At 46.6% G+C, this 16,200-nt stretch overlaps 1 protein-coding gene across 1 annotated transcript in view; it reads left to right on the forward strand.

The window, feature by feature from the left end:
* Nucleotides 1-16,200, forward strand: part of Ncf2 (neutrophil cytosolic factor 2) — a 52,577-nt gene that overhangs the window by 13,911 nt on the left and 22,466 nt on the right. The window contains exons 3-4 of the mRNA XM_008824294.3: nt 8,873-9,237; nt 10,925-11,007. Coding sequence (XP_008822516.1) covers nt 9,064-9,237; nt 10,925-11,007 — 257 coding nt within the window. The 5' untranslated portion in view covers nt 8,873-9,063. The remainder of the gene's footprint in view (nt 1-8,872; nt 9,238-10,924; nt 11,008-16,200) is intronic.

A 16,200-nucleotide genomic window follows, 5' to 3' on the forward strand; every position in this document is an offset into this window, starting at 1 on the left:
AACAACACTGTTTTGGATTCTCTTTTTTGTAGTATAGACTAGTTATAAAAGAGGTTTCATTCTGGCGTTCCACACATGCACATTCTGCTTGGATCCTATTCACCCACTTTTATTCCTTCTTATCCCCCTTCTCCTCCTCATCCTTCAGTCTCTGCACTCCTAGAAACTCCCCTTTGAGTTTCACACTCTCCCCTTGCCCAGAAATTGGCTCAAAAATCTTTAATATGTTGAAACTCAGAGCTTTAGACAAGTGGAATCCCACCTCTCCATCCGTTATTGCTTTCTAGTTTCTAACCCAGCCTCCAGCATGCTTCATTTATAAGGTCTTAGGCACCACACTTGCAAATGCTGTTGGTTCCTAGGATTTGAGTGGTCTGGATTTGATAACGTTTCTTTTTTATTTATTATTTTTATTTTATTTTATGTGTATGAATGTATTGCCTGCATGTATGTAAGTACATACCGTGTCATGTAATGCCCTTGGAGGTCAGAAGAGGGTGTCGGATCCCCTGGAACTGGAGTTAAGGACTGTTGTTAGCCACCATGTGGGTGCTGGGAATCAAACCTGGGTCCTCTACAAGAGCAGCCAGTGCTCTTAACCGCTGGGTCATCTCTACAGCCCCATTAACTGAAGTTTCTTTAAAGCAGCTTTCTTACCATCCCCTCTCTGTGCCTCCAACTCCCTGTGTAACCTGCACCACCCTAGAATCCTCCCTACCCTTCCTCTGATACTAAAAAGACCTTTGTGTTATCTTCAGTGATGTTTTTGAAACCTCAGTTCACCCTGGGCTTTGTCTTTCCTTTTATTTATTTACTCTGATCTCTGCCAACCATGTGGCTGTTCCTTGGTCAGGAGCCATAGCTTCCATCATTGGGTACATCTGGCCTCCTTGGAGACTCCTGAGAGATACCCATTGCCTCTCCATTTTTTTCATCTCTGAGATTCCTGAGTAATATGTGGTTATATTTGTATCTGAGACTCTCATCTCTCTCAACGATCAATCATTTCAGAGTCTTTGGACAAGGACTCGCATCTGTTTTTCTCTTTTTCATTTTTTTCCTGAGAGGGGCATACAACAACACTGACTAGAGCAAATTTGATTAAACACTGAAATGTAGTGTAAGGTTAGGCTTGGGGCCAGAGTTCAGATAGATCTCAGGAAATGCTGGAGTCAGGAGATGCTAAGTCTCTATCTCTGGTCTCTGCCAGGCTGGGCAGGCACTTTGTTCTCTCCCCGAAGACTGGCTGCCTCTGATTTCATGGCCTCAGTCAGAATACGGCAAGACTACAGCTCCTGTCTCTCAGCCTTAAATCCTGATTCCAAGGATGTAGAACCTCACAGACCAGGCTTCTCAGATGCCTCTATAGTCTATCCAGCTGAGAATACTGTAATCTAAACATGGTCACTGGATACCCTCTTGTTAAGGGCTAGACAACAATTCCTAAAGGAAGAGGAGGAGGAACATACCTGGATAGGCATCTAGGCTTCACTTATTCATCATCCATTTAGCAGATCTGCATAGAATGTCCAGAGGCTTTGGGTTGCTTTGGGGGAAACAAAAGAGAATCTTCAGAAATTCTATTTTGCTAAACGTGGAGTATATTTCTAACTTTCTCACACCTGTCTTTTTCAATGATGACTATGATAGTGGTGTTGACTGTCAACTTGACAGGATCCAGGAGAGAAGCCTTTCGGGCCTGTTGTAAGGGATTTTCTTGACAATGTTAATAGAGGTGGAGAGACCTACCCTAAAAGTGAGCAGCACCATTCTCCGGGCTTGGGTCCTAGAATGCATAAAAAGGAGAAAGTTAGCTGAGCATGAGCTTCCATCACTCTCTGCTTCTTGATTGTGGGTGAAATGTGAGCAGCTGCCTCAAGCTCCTGCCATAATGACTTCCCCACCATACTTGACTGTATCCTGGACCTGTGAGCTCAGGTAAGCTCTTCCTTCCTTCCTTCCTTCCTTCCTTCCTTCCTTCCTTCCTTCCTTCCTTCCTTCCTTCAGTTGCTTTTATCAGGTTATTTTATCTCAGCAATGGGAAAAGTAAAACAGTTTCTCCTCCTGTGACATAAGTAGCTGATTAGTCTCCAGCAGCTTTGGCTTTAGATGCCTGTGGCCTGGGAGCACTTACCTGATGGAACATACCAAAGAAACACCTAAGTGACCCCTATGCAGTCCTGTGTCTTCCTGAAGAAAATATATTAAACTTAGCTAAAGGAGTTTAGTATGTCAAGACTACAGCAATCATTATGTTTAGTGATTCAGCATACAGAAAAGACACAGAACTAAAAAGGCAATTGCACCTCAAAAGAAAAAGTTATTGAGATGTGCAAGACTTGAATCAAACCAGAGCAGCCACAATGTTTTAATCAATATTTAGATCAGCTATATTTTTATGCAGCTTTTCATATAAGATGTTAGGTGCTAGGTTTTGTGAAAAATAGAAAGTGGGATACATGTCCCTGCTTCTCACGTGCTTACGGCTAGATGGATAGACGCAGAAGATAGAGCGCTTCTGTGTTTGGTTATAAAATGAATGGAAATTAAGAGAAAGGAAATCTGAGAGTCCTTGTAGGTCAGGGAGGGTTTCATGTAGGACGTGAGTCAAAATTGATTTTTAAAAGTTTTTATTATTTTTTAAGTGTATGAGTGTCTTCCCTGCACATATGAAACTTTACCCATACATGCAATGCCCACAGAGTCCAGAACAGGGATTTGGATCCCTTGGCTCTGATGTAACAGCCAGTTATTGGCTGCCACGTGGGTACAGGGAACTGAATTCAGGTCCTCTGCCTTGCAGCTAGTGCTCTCAACTACTGAGCCATCTCTCCAGCTCCCAAAATTGATTTTTTAAGGAGGGGCAGGTGGAACCTAGTAGCATAGGCCTGAATTGCCAGCTACTTAGCAGGAAGAGTACAAGTTGAAGGCCTGCCTGGGCTACAAAGTGAGTTCAAGGCCAGCCAGTCTTAGCAATTTACTGAAACTCTGATTCAAAATAAAAACATTTTAAAAAATTTTATTTATTATTTTTATCTGTATGCATGTATTGCCTACATTGAGAGCAGTTGAGAGCACTGGCTGCTCTTGCAAAGGACCTAGGTTTAATTCCCAGCACCCACATGGCAGCTAACAACTGTCCATTAACTCCAGGTCCAGGGGATCCAGTGCCCTCTTCTGACCTACATGGGCATTGCACGACATGGGTATACTTACATGCAGACAATACACTCATACACATAAAATAAAAATAATAAAATATTTTTTAAAAAATCAGAACAAAACAAAACTCATGGAATGTCAGTACCTGAACCAATCAGAACCCTCTCTCATGGGCAGTGTGTGAGGTTGGGCTTAAATATCTAAAGCACATGGCCTCAGGAGGCTGGGGACTTGACCAGAACTGGGTCTCTTTCTGACTTTAGGATGCAGAGAAAAGAATAATGGCTGATAGGCCATTGCCTAACAGTACAACTCAGTGACTGAACAGACTGTCCCTGGAAGGAGACACAAACAAGCTCACAGAGGACAATTACAAACTGTGACCCACAGGTGATCAGAGGGAATCATGTGCTGTGACAGGGCAGGGGAATCATGGTGATCAGGGGTGACAGAGGCCAGAGGCCAGAAGTGAAAGAGGAGTAGGAAGCAGCTGGGGGATGGGAAGACACTGGGGCAGAGGGAACAAACCTTGTCGCTGGGACTTCTGGTGGGGAAGGTGGGGTGAGTGTAGGACAGCAGACCCAACCTACCTGACCTGCCCCATGGGGAAGCAGTCTGGAGAGTGGTTTATAAGCAACATGAAATGTGGGGCATTTTAGAAGCAGTCTACTCCTGCTATATAGAGAAGAGAAGGGGACAGGCCAGGAGTAGCCAAAAGACTAAGTTAACCCGGAGCTGTCAGCCTAGGTGGTCACAGGGATTGGAGAAAGTGGACAGAGCTGAGCCTGCTGGCCTTGCTTACACCCTGGGGACAGAAGAGTAGATCTGCTCCAGGACTTCCTCCCCAGGTGTGTGGTCTGTGCTAGGTTTAAGCCGGTGCAGGGGCACACAGTGGAGGATGGCTGTCACTCAGGTGGTGTGGGCCCAAGCCATGATGTAAGAGTTAGGAAAGGAGAGATCATGTGCTCAGGCCCCAAGCTTGACTTCGGGGCAGCTGGAGAAAGGTGGTATTAGAGCAGGTTTGGAAGGCTGGGATGGATAGGTCTCAAGCACAGAGGAGGAGTCAAGCTATGTGAGCCCTCACAGAGGCAGGAGATGTGAAGCCAAGGTCTAGGGGAACCAAGAGAGAGACCAACAGTCTTAGAAGTCTTGGTAGAGTTCTGAGTTATTAGGCTAGGATAATACCACAAAAGATCAAATCATTGATTACATAAAGCCTAGCTGAGAAATGAGTCTGCTAGCTTTTACTGAGAATGATCACTATGCTGGTCAAGCTCTGATTATTCACTGGACAGAACGACAAACATAGTTGCTACCTGCAGGTCACTTCCTATCTTACATGCTAGGCAAGTGCTCTACCACTGAGCTACATCCCTAGCCCTTTTTCCACTCTATTTTGAGACATGATTTTGCTAAGTTGCCAAAGTAGGCATTTATCCTAGTTTGTTTCTCCATTGCTGTGACAAAACACTCTGACCAATACCAGCTTGGGGAAGAAAGGGTTTATTTTATCTTACATCTCCCAGGTTCATCAAGGAGCCCAAAGTAGGAACTCAGGGCAGGAGCCTGAAGGCAGGAGCTGGAGCACAAGCCATGGAGGAATGCTGCTTACTGGCTTTCTCCCCTGGCCCCTGCTCAGCCTGCTTTCTTATGCAACACAGGCTCACCTGCCCAGGCGTAGCACCACCCACAGTGGGCTGGACCCTCCCACATCACACAACAATCAAGAAAATACTCCACAGACATGGCCACAGACCAGTTCAATGGAGGCAATTCTCCAAATGAGGCCCCCTCAACCCAGACGTGTCAAGTTGACACTAAAGCTATCCAGCACCACATTGAACTTGGAATCCTTCTGCCTCAGCCTCTCTCAAGTAGCTAGAAGGGCAGGCCTTTGCCAACAGGCCTGGCTCTGACTTCTTTTAGAATGTGTCCCTTCATTGTTAAGTGTCTATACTGGGGACCTGAGAATGGAAAGGCATTGTTCTGACTTTCAAGGGACCTACAAGCTCAGCAGGTAGAGAGAAAATGCCGTCCGTATTTGGGAGGAGATGGGAAGAAAGGGAAAACTCTCAGATGCTTGGAGTGTGGAGCTGAGTCTCATGCGGTAGGAAGGCCAGCTGTCTTAGTTTGTTCTTTATTGCTGTGACAAAACACTCTGACCAGTACCAACTTGGGGAGGAAAGGGTTTATTTGTCTTACATCTCCCAGGTCACACGCAGTTCATCAGGGAGCCCAAGGTAGGAACTCAGGGCAGGAACCTAGAGGCAGGAGCTGGAGCACAGGCCATGGAGGAATGCTGCTTACTGGCTTGTTCCTCTGGCCCCTGCTCAGCCTGCTTTCTTATGCAACACAGGCCCACCTGCCCAGGGGTGGCACCACCCACAGTGGGATGGGCCCTCCCACATCACTCATCAAGAAGATGTCCTTCAGACATGGCCACAGGCCAGTTCAATAGAGGCAATTTTTCGATTGAGACTCCCTCAACCCAGGTGTGTCAAGTTGACACTAAAGCTATCTAGCACAATTGATCCCTTGTCAACTTGACACACTAACACATCACTATTAAACCATAAGCTTTTTAATTTCTGTCTCTAAACTATGATGTTAACATTAATATCACAACATAAGACAGTACAACCTTAAAAACCCCACAGTCCTTAAAAAAATCTAAACTCTTAAAAGTCCATAGTCTCTTTTAAAAGTCTCAACTGTGGGTGGGCTTCTGTAAAATCCAAAACAAGTACTGTCTTATTTTAAAGGGAAGAATCGGGCACAACTAAGCAAAACCAAAGTCCAGCAAAGTAGCTCAAGGCTGGACATCTGGGATTTACTCACAATCTTCTGGCTCCAAAGGGTTCTGGCAGCTCTACTGCTCTGACTCTGCAGTCCACAGCACACTCAGCTTCATCTCGCAGACCCAGGTCAGCTCTATTCTACACCTGCCGCTGTTCTTGGTGGTTGTCCCATGGTCCCGGCATCTCCAAAAAGCTGGGGTCGCCACTGAAACTGAGGCTACACCTTTACCAATGGCCTCTTTTTGCCTCTTGGGGTGTAAAGCCTCAGTTTCTCTCCATGACTCTTTTAATCTTGGGGTCTTAACTGCAGCTGAAGCTGTACTTTCACCTATGGCCTTTCCTGGCCTTTCAGAGTGCTAAGCTTCAGCTGCTCTCTATGACCCCTTCACACTTTCAACACCAGAACCATGCAGGAGACTCTTACACATTACCAAGTCCTGCTTCCAGCTTGAAATAGAGGTGTGGGTCCCTTCTGTGTGCTGACCCTGAGGAAATACCTCCCAGAAGATTCCACCACAGTGATGCTGGTCTCTTGTTACTTACAGCTGATTTTTCAGCCCCAGCTAACCAGCATCAATTGTCCCAGTAAAGCAAAGGTTTTGCTTCAGGTTCTGGTCTTTTCTTAATCACAGCTGATTCTTCAGCCCCAGCCGACCAGAACCCACAGATTCTCAATCTAAAATCTCACGCAAACAGCCCTGATGGTCTCCGTTTTCCTTTGAAGCTTCACAAGCCAGGCCTCCATCGCCTACAGTTCTTTCAGCATAACTGTTCCAAGCTCCACTGTAACAAACTCTGAGTACACAATGGCTTTTCCAGCCCAAAGTTTCAAACACTTTCACGGTCCTCCCCAAAACACAAAGGTCAGGTCTGTCACAGCAATACCCCACTCCTGGTACCAATTACTGTTTTAGTTTGTTCTTTATTGCTGTGACAAAACACTCTGACCAGTACCAACTTGGGGAGGAAAGGGTTTATTTGTCTTACATCTCCCAGGTCACACGCAGTTCATCAGGGAGCCCAAGGTAGGAACTCAGGGCAGGAACCTAGAGGCAGGAGCTGGAGCACAGGCCATGGAGGAATGCTGCTTACTGGCTTGTTCCTCTGGCCCCTGCTCAGCCTGCTTTCTTATGCAACACAGGCCCACCTGCCCAGGGGTGGCACCACCCACAGTGGGATGGGCCCTCCCACATCACTCATCAAGAAGATGTCCTTCAGACATGGCCACAGGCCAGTTCAATAGAGGCAATTTTTCGATTGAGGCTCCCTCAACCCAGGTGTGTCAAGTTGACACTAAAGCTATCCAGCACACCGGCCAAAGTCAGGGAGTGTCTCCACAAAGGCACATTCATACTCATTGTGTAGACCAGGATGGTCTTGAACTCACAGAAATCTACCTGCCTCTGCCTCCTGAGTGCTGGGATCAAAGGTGTGTACCACCACGCCTAGCAACATCTTCAATCTTACAAACCCTGCAGTGACCTCTTTCAGTTGCTACAGCACAAGACTTAGGGATCATTTAAGTATTTGACTCTCATCGACATGCATTTTGCTTCTATTAAGAAGCCTGGACTTCTGTAAATTTCATCATTTGGACCTACTACTGCCCACTATTTTTCCTCAGAAAAGTTTTAATTTTAAGATTTGTACTTTACAGGGCTGGAGAGATGGCCCAGTGGTTAAGAGCACTAGCTGTTCTTACAGAGGACCAGGGTTTGGTTCCCCAGCACCTACATGGTGGCAAATAACATCTGTGACAGTTCCAGGGGATCTGATACTTTCTCTTCTCTCCTCCAGGACCATTGCATTCATGAGCACACTTACATATTGTAGGCAAAACACTCATACATATAAAGCATAAATTAAGATTTATATTTTACTTTTATTTGCGCATGTCTGTATGAGTATATACCATGTGTGTAGGTGCCCAAGGAGCTCAGACAAGATCCCCTGTTGGAGTTACAGGTAGGTATGAACAGCCAGATGTGGGGGCTCTGGTCCTCCGGAAGAATAGCAAGTGCTCTTAACTACTGAGCCATCTTTCCAGCCCCAGAAAAGTTTATTAGCTTTCACTTTACCAGAACAGGAAAGAATCTTTAATCTGTTTCTTTCCAAAGCTGGTAAACTCATTAGTCATTAATGCAAGAGCATCATCTCTTCATTTTTTTTCACACAAGGTTGGAAGAGGTGATGATTACCAGCTCCCAGTGTGGGCGTCTGCAAAAAATTGGTCCTTTCAGAATTCCATTAAAGTATTCGGACTAGGATGGATGTTCAAGGACATCACCCCCATCTTGTCTCATTTTTGCCAAAGATTTAAAACAACAACAACAACTAATGTAGTGGTCACACCTGTAACTCCAGAATTTTAGGGCTGAGGCAGGAGGATTGGGGGATTCTGCCAGCACCAGACCCTGACATTTACAGACAACAAACTAGCCCAGGGTGGTGGTGGAGGCCTTTAGTCCCAGCACTTGGGAGGCAGAGGCAAGTGGACCTCTGTGAGTTCGAGGCTAGCCTTGTCTACATAGCAAGTTCCAGGCCAACAGGGAAACCCTGTCTCAAAAATACAAACAAAAAACAAACAAAAAACCCCAACAACAAACATCGTATCATGACGTCAGCCTGAGATAGAGATCACCTGAGCAAGGAATTCATTTCAGGATGAAATAGTTGTCATCCAGCCCTCCCAATTGACAGAAGTGTACAGGGAAGACCCCTCTCCCTGGCCCCCACTGAGGTCTCCTGGTCTGAAGCTGCCACCCAGGTCTTGAGAGGCGGAGGTGGAAGCTGAGGACTCAGCACAAGCCGTTAGAGGAACTGACTCACGCTAGGCAGCATCTGATATACTTCCCCTCTCCTCCCACTCCACCTCCTCTAGCCCTCTCCTCTCTCTTTCTCTCTCATACTAGCTTACGCGTCAGTTCCTGAAAGGTGGGGACACTTCCTGACACTATGAAGTCACTCCAAAGGAGGCTAGACCCCATTCTGTACACCAGTCTAGAAGCGTGAAGACTGGGGTACCCAGGAAGCCCTGCGAGAGATCCTCCGGTGCCACCTCCCTACGCCTGGCAGCTCCCTGCTCCCTGGTCTCCACCTGACCATGTCTCTGGCTGAGACCATCAGCCTCTGGAATGAAGGGGTGCTGGCAGCCGACAAGAAGGACTGGAAGGGTGCTCTGGAGGTCTTCAGCGCAGTGCAGGACCCCCACTCCAGGATTTGCTTCAACATAGGCTGCATACACACCATCCTGGAAGACATGCCCGCGGCGGAGCAGGTGAGTGGAGGGGCCCCAGCGCTTCAGCGCCTCCTCTGAGCCTCTATAATTACAACGCTGCTGCCCTCTGGAAACCTCACCTCCAGCAGCCTTAGGAGAACAGAGCTCCTCAGGCCCAACCCCCAGAGGCCCCATCTAACTGCTGCAGGATGGCCTGGAAGCTGCCCTTCGTCAAAGCTCCTCCCTGCTTCTTCTGGCCACGCTGAGGTGGGGCTCTGCCCTTTCCAGGAACTCAGCTCCCATCCCCGCAGACCTTTCAACACCTGTGTGAAGACTTCCACAGATTTATTTTCTTTCACCACGTCCTCCAGGACACATGATCTATCTTTCCATCTTGCACCTGTTAGGTCTCTTACAACTTTCAAGAGTTTCTAAGTGCATCTGTTTTGCCTGCTCAGGCTACCATTCTGATCAATGATGTAGGGCACTCCTTTAAAGATTCTGAGGCTGACAGAAGAAAATTACACTGTGATTGATTCATGATGTCTATCAAGGGCATGGTGTGGGGTGTCCTATTTTAAAAATACTTTGTCCCTAATACGGGGCCCTCAATTTTTTTTAAAAATTGATTTGGGTGTGTGTGTGCAGCTGCATATGTGCACAGGTAGGCTACCTGTGTGGATGTGGAGATCAGAGGTTAGCTTCAAGCGTCGTTCCTCAAGGGAACTTTGGTTTGATTTTGGAACAGGGTCTCTCATTGGCCTAGAACTTGCCAAAAGGCCAGGCTGGGTGGTCAACAGCCCTAGGAATCCTCCATCTCCCCAGAGTTGGGATTAACAAGCATGTTTCAGCACACCAGGCTTTTTTTATCTGGATTCTGGGGATCACACTCGGGTCCTCATGCTTTGGGAGCCATCTCCCCAGCCCCTACCACTCTTAAAGAACCAGTTTACCCCAATCATCCTCTGATCAGCAGGTGAGCAAATGCTTGGCACATCCTGACAGGAGGAGAGAGACAAGAGACTGGGTCAGCAGAGAATGGACAGGGTTCTCTGGCTAGAGGGAGGACTGGCTCTGCCTCCCCTCAGGGGCCTGCTCCCTCACCTCTCTCAGAGCCTGGGAGACAAAGTGCACTTTGAGAGAAGAAGCTTCAAGGAGGCAGCTAGCCTGATGTCTAGGTGCAGCTCTGCCACAGGCTCTGTAGTTCTTACCTTGGCCTAGACCTGGTACTTTGGCCAAGCTGCTCCACAAACCTCTACACATACTCTGCTCACTGGTTCCTGGTCTCACTGGTCTAGATTTTTCCTCAAATTCTTCTGCTGCAGGATCTCTCCTCTCATCCCCTCTACCCTTGTTTTCCTGTTTGAGCCCCATTCTAATAGTATTTTATATGTATCCTTATTTGTTATTATCTTAGTGATATAATATATAATAAATTTCAATCATAAACAAATATAATGACATAGATTTTAACTATAGCACTTACATTTTAGCTAATTTTATAATTTTGATCCTACCTGTAACTGTGAAGGACAGATAGCAATATCCCCATTTTACAGAGGAGAAAATCAAGATTCTAGAGCTTAGGTAACTTGCCACACGAGGAAGTTCAAGGTGTCTGCATCTTAGGCCAACTGTTACTCTGAAGAGCTAAACCATTCCCACTCACTGGCTTACCTCTCCCTGGGGCTCCTCTCCCCCGTCACTGTCTGATTCAAAGATCATGTATGAACCCTTCTCTTTGCAGGCCTTCACTAAAAGCATCAACCGAGACAAGCACTTGGCAGTGGCCTACTTCCAGCGAGGGATGCTCTACTACCAAATGGAGAAGTAAGTGCTCCAGGGCTGCCCATGCTGGAGGGGGGTGGAGGATGATGAGAAGCCCAGTGGGTCTTGGTGCTGTTAGAACTGTCTTCAATAAGAACCCTCCAGCCTCTGTAGACAGGAAACCTGGACAGCTCTTCCTGGGAAGTTATGTAAGAAATAGTATGCAAGGTAGAGACTTGTGGAGAGGGAAGGCAAGGCTGACATCATTGTAAGTCATCTGGGGCACATGTATAATGAACCTAGAAACTACCATGGGCCTGTTATTGAGCTGCTGGGCTCCCCACTAGTGTCCCCACTGAGGACACTCACTGTGCTTCCCTATGAGGGACTGAGCAATCCCAAAATGAGGGTCACCATGAAACCAAATCAAAACCTGGCTTCATCCCTGCCAAGTATGTTTGCAAAGCCCAGTTTTAAACCATTCAGTGAAATATGACCAGCCACAAAAATGAGAATACAAAGCGTTAACAATAATACAGTTAAAACAGACAATGTATAAGACATGTGTTAAAGTAGAAAAAGTTTACAGTTAATGTCAAAATTTTAGAAATGACTTCAGAACACTGTGTATAGCACAATCCCATTTGGTGCACAGGCTGAAGACTTGAGGCCATCAGCCAAAATACCATTCTAGTTCTTTCTGGATGGTGGGATGATAGGGAAGTTCGTTTCCTTCTATTATACTGTGTGTTTTGGGCTGTTTACAATCAATATGAAAAAGTAAAAAGACAAAAAAATACAAAATGACAGTTAATCTCGATTCCTATCCTCCTTTCAAATGTCCAAAGAACAATCATATAAATAACAAAGGGAAATAGTCCAAATGTGATTTCAAATGTTCTGAGTAACAGCAAACTGACTATGGAAATTTTCCATCTGTGTGCACCAGTCCTAGGGAAGACGAATTTGTCTAAGATCATTGAAGAACTTTCCAACGGTGAAACTGGTCCAGGCATGATGGGGTAGGGGTGCAAGTGGGTGGGGCACTGAAAGGGGCATGAGAGATAGGCTGTAGAGGATGCCCTGCATAGAGAGGGAGCTGCATTGGTCCTGTGGCACTTTGGAAGGCTTTGATCTGAAGGTTTGGTTAGCCTTTAAAGCCCATGTGCTCAGTTGTTGCTAGGGGCAACCACCAGCCACGGAGAGAACTTCAAAGATGTAGATGTGGTCAACTAATTACCTGAAAGAGTAAGAGTAAAATCAAAGTCTTCCCAGAAGAAAAGCCACAGGCACAGAGAGAAAGAGAGAAGGGGAGAGAGAGAGAGAGAGAGAGAGAGAGAGAGAGAGAGAGAGAGAGAGAGAGAGAGAGAGAGAGGAGAGAAAGAGGAACCTGGGATTGAGAGAAGATGGAGGTGGCTGCCTCTATGAGCACTGTGGCTGGCTTGCTTCTTAGCATCCTCTTCTCATTCCCTTAGGCATCCAGCATCTTCTGTACATGTACAGACTATACAGAGGCCGAGCACAAGCCCCTAGCACATTTTAATCTCAAAATACAAGCTCTAAGCCCTCCCCCTTTAATTAGCTCCAATAACCTATAAAGAGAGGTACTAGCAAAGAGGACTGGCCTACAGAAAGACTTCCCACATGAAAATGTCTGAAAATTCCAGAGCCTAAAAGGCTAAGATTTCAAATGACTTAGACTGTAGTCCCAGCACTTGGGAACTGGAGTCAGGAGAATCAGGAATTCAAGGTCATCCTTAGTTTACATAGCAAGTTCCAGGCCAGCAGTTCAGCTTTTGCTAACATGAAGCCTTGTTTCAAAAATGAGAGAGAGAGAGAGAGAGAGAGAGAGAGAGAGAGAGAGAGAGAAAATAAGACCTGGGACTCAATCTGCTTGATAATGGCTAAATCTGAGAAAAACATTGTACCAAATTTAATCTTTAGTTCTACAACTTTCTTATGAGGAAGTAAGTGAGGCATAATCTCAAATTCAAACTGTCTCCTTTCTTTTGCCCATTCCCAGGGTGGTGCTATCACTCACACATTCCAGTCCCAACCCTTTTCCCTTATATGACCTTAGAAGATATTGTTAAATAGCAAAATGTAGGCGCTCCCTCCCCAGAAGGAGTATGTGACACATAAGTTCACATACTTTTCATGCACAATTTCAAGGGGGACTTGGATATGGAAATCTATTGATGAACTTTAAGGTCCATTTCTGGGCAAGTCCATCTTAGCCCACAGTACTCTCCTCCATTTGTAAGCACCAGCTACTAAATATGTGTCCAGGATCTACTCAGATTGTCCCCCACCCTACACTTTGTCAGGGTGACCTCTGAAATCTACTTCTTTCTTGTCATTTCCTCTGGTACTGCCCTAGTTCAGATACCAGGACACCAGGTCACCAGGACAACTATGTTCACTTCCAACTGGGTTTCCCAGGCACCAGTCCTGTTCCCTTCATTCATATTTCAGAGTGACTTTTTTAAAAAAGCAATTCCAATGATGTGCTTAGAACTTCCATGTCTTCTTGTTCCTGTGGTGTAAGGGCTGAGTGCCCCTGCCTGGGCCTCTGTGGTCCAGTTGAGCCTGGCCCCTGACCTTCCACGTGCCTTTGCCCCAACCACACTAAACTCCTTGGCTTCCTTTTATGGCACCCATCCATGTATGGCAGATATTTACTTATAGTTGTTTCCACCACTATTCTATAAGGTTTTGTTCTATTTATTTATTTATTTACTTATTTATTTGGATCTTTTTGAGACAGAGTCTCCTGTAACCCCAGCTGGCCTGGAACTCACTGTGTAGACCAGGCTGGCCTTGAACTCACAGAGATCTGCCTGCCTCTGCTTCCCAGGTGCTGGGATCAAAGGCATGCGCCACCACGCCCGGCTTATTTATTTATTTATTTATTTATTTATTTACTTATTTACTTATTTATTTATTATGTATGTGTGTACACGTGTGAGTGCATTTGTCTATTGGTACCCATGCACATATACGTACATGCATATGGAGGCCAGAGGTTGACATCAGATGTCTTCCTCAATCACTTTCCACTTTGTTTCTTGAAACAGAGTCACTCTCTGAACCTGGAGCTCACCAATCTGCTCATCTGACTGACCAGCAAGCACCCAGGATCTGCCTGTCTCCACTTCCCCAGATCTGGGATTACAGGCACACACTGCATGCCTGGCTTTTTTTATGTGGGTGCTTGGAATCTAAACTCAGATCCTCATGCTGAAGCAGCAAGTGCTTTTCCTTCCCCTCCCCTCCCCTCCCTTCTCTCTTTTCTCCCCTGCCCTCCCCTCCCTTTCCCTTTCCTCTTCTCTTTTCTCTTTTTTGGCTCATTTGTGACAAAGTTTCATGTAGCTGAAGCTGGCCTCGAATTCCTGATCTTCCTACTTCTACTTACCAAGTACTAGGATTACAGATGTGCACCATGCCCTGCTCCCTCTGTGAGTTTCTTAAAAGAAGAAAGCTTTACAAACTCAGGTTTCTTGAATTGATTAAATGAAAGTGAGCAAGTGTCTGCTTCAAGGAGCTTGTCGATTAAAAGAGGGAAGTAAGTCACTAGCACCAGTAATGATGACACAGGGCAGAGTTGGGCAAATGCTGTGAGCAGGTTTGAGATAAATGCAGGGGATCCAGAGAGGTGACTTGGTGCTGAGCCGGCTGGGCATGCCCTCCCACAGCTGACAGGCTCGTTCAGCGTGGCCATGTCAGGGACAGTGCTTTCCTCTACTTTCCCCACTTTCCTGGGATGCAGTGTTGCTTTCTTGTCCTAAGTTCCAGCACAACAAAATCAGAGGCATTTCCCAAGTGGCAGCCAGTGGTGTCTCAGGGGTAACCTTTCCCTTTCCACCAAGCCAGCTCACTTCTCTGTCCCCAGCCTTTATCCCAAAGAACTGTAAGTTGTCTTTCACTCTGTGTGCCTTTTGAATCTTAGGACTATGGAAATAAAAGCAAGGTGAGACTATCAGAAGATGGAGCTGGCTTCAAAAGGACAGCCAGGAGGCCTCCCTTCTGAGCTGAAGAGGGGAGGAAGGGGCCCTCTGCATACTCATATTGAGGTGTTGCCTGTTGCAGCTCCTTCCTCTTACTGGGACTCCATAAGGGGAGACTGTGGGTGTGAACTGTGGGTGTGAACTGTGGAATTCTAGACTGATGGGTGTTGGTAGCCAAGGGACAGGCAGCAGTTTCTGTGGTTACTAAGGAACCTTTGCAGGGCCTATTATTGAAATGAGACAAGCCCACTACAGCTGGGAGCCTGCCTGTCCTGGTGTGGCTGCTCCCTGGCAGGCCTAGGAAAGCTGCCAGATGGCCCAGAAGAGAACTTTGAAGGAGGGTCAGAAAGACACAGGGGTGTGTCTGTGGCCCCAGAAGGGCTGAACCTAGTTCAGACGTCTCATGAGAACTGATGCTATTCAGACCTGTGCAGAGGGACCCAGAGGCATGTCAAAGCCGAGTCCTTGGCATGGGTACAGCTGAGGTCCTCAGGTCCAGGAGTGAAGAATGAAGCTGCAATAGGGTGTGTCAGGGCTGCCAGGCAGGTAACTGCACAAAAAGACAAGTTTAAAAACAGAAATTATGGCTGGGGATGTGGCTCAGTTGGTAGAGTGCTTGCCTAGCATGCAGGAAGCCTTGGGTTTTCTTGACTTCCAGCTCCGCATAAACTGGGCACAGTTCAGGACTCAGGAGGTGGAGGCAGGAGGATCAGTAGTTCAAGGTCATCCTAGGTTCCATATCAAGTTCAAGGCCAGCCTGGGATACAGGAGATCCTGTCTCAAAAAATAAACATGAACAATGGGGAAAAAAAAAGACATTAGCAGGGTTCCCTCCACCGGACTTTTTTTTCACACAAAGCATGCACTCTGAATAACCTGTCAGTTTTTTTCTCTCTTCTTCTCACTGGGGATGTCTTGATGAGGCAGAGAATTACAAGGAGGATTTTGCTAAGTCCTACAGTGCTAGGTAGACCCAGGGCATCCCTACAACTGAAATCCACCTGCTCCTGTAGCTCAGCAGGGAGCAAGGCACATTCGTAGGTTAGTGCTGATGGCACTTAAATGTGCCCTCTGAGACTTTCCCTGCTCCCAAACAGGCTGTGGAACACAGTGGAAATTGCCCTGTCAGGGAACAGGACACCTGCACTTCCACCTGCCCCCTCCTTGGCTCAGGGAAACAGCCAACCACACAGCCTGTGGGTTTACAGAGACGAACCCATGAGGCCTAGCTTTTGCCCCTTCACATGAT

Source organism: Nannospalax galili, unplaced genomic scaffold (assembly GCF_000622305.1).
Source record: "Nannospalax galili isolate Female #2095 unplaced genomic scaffold, S.galili_v1.0 scaffold227, whole genome shotgun sequence".
NCBI classification, from domain to species: Eukaryota; Metazoa; Chordata; class Mammalia; order Rodentia; family Spalacidae; genus Nannospalax; species Nannospalax galili.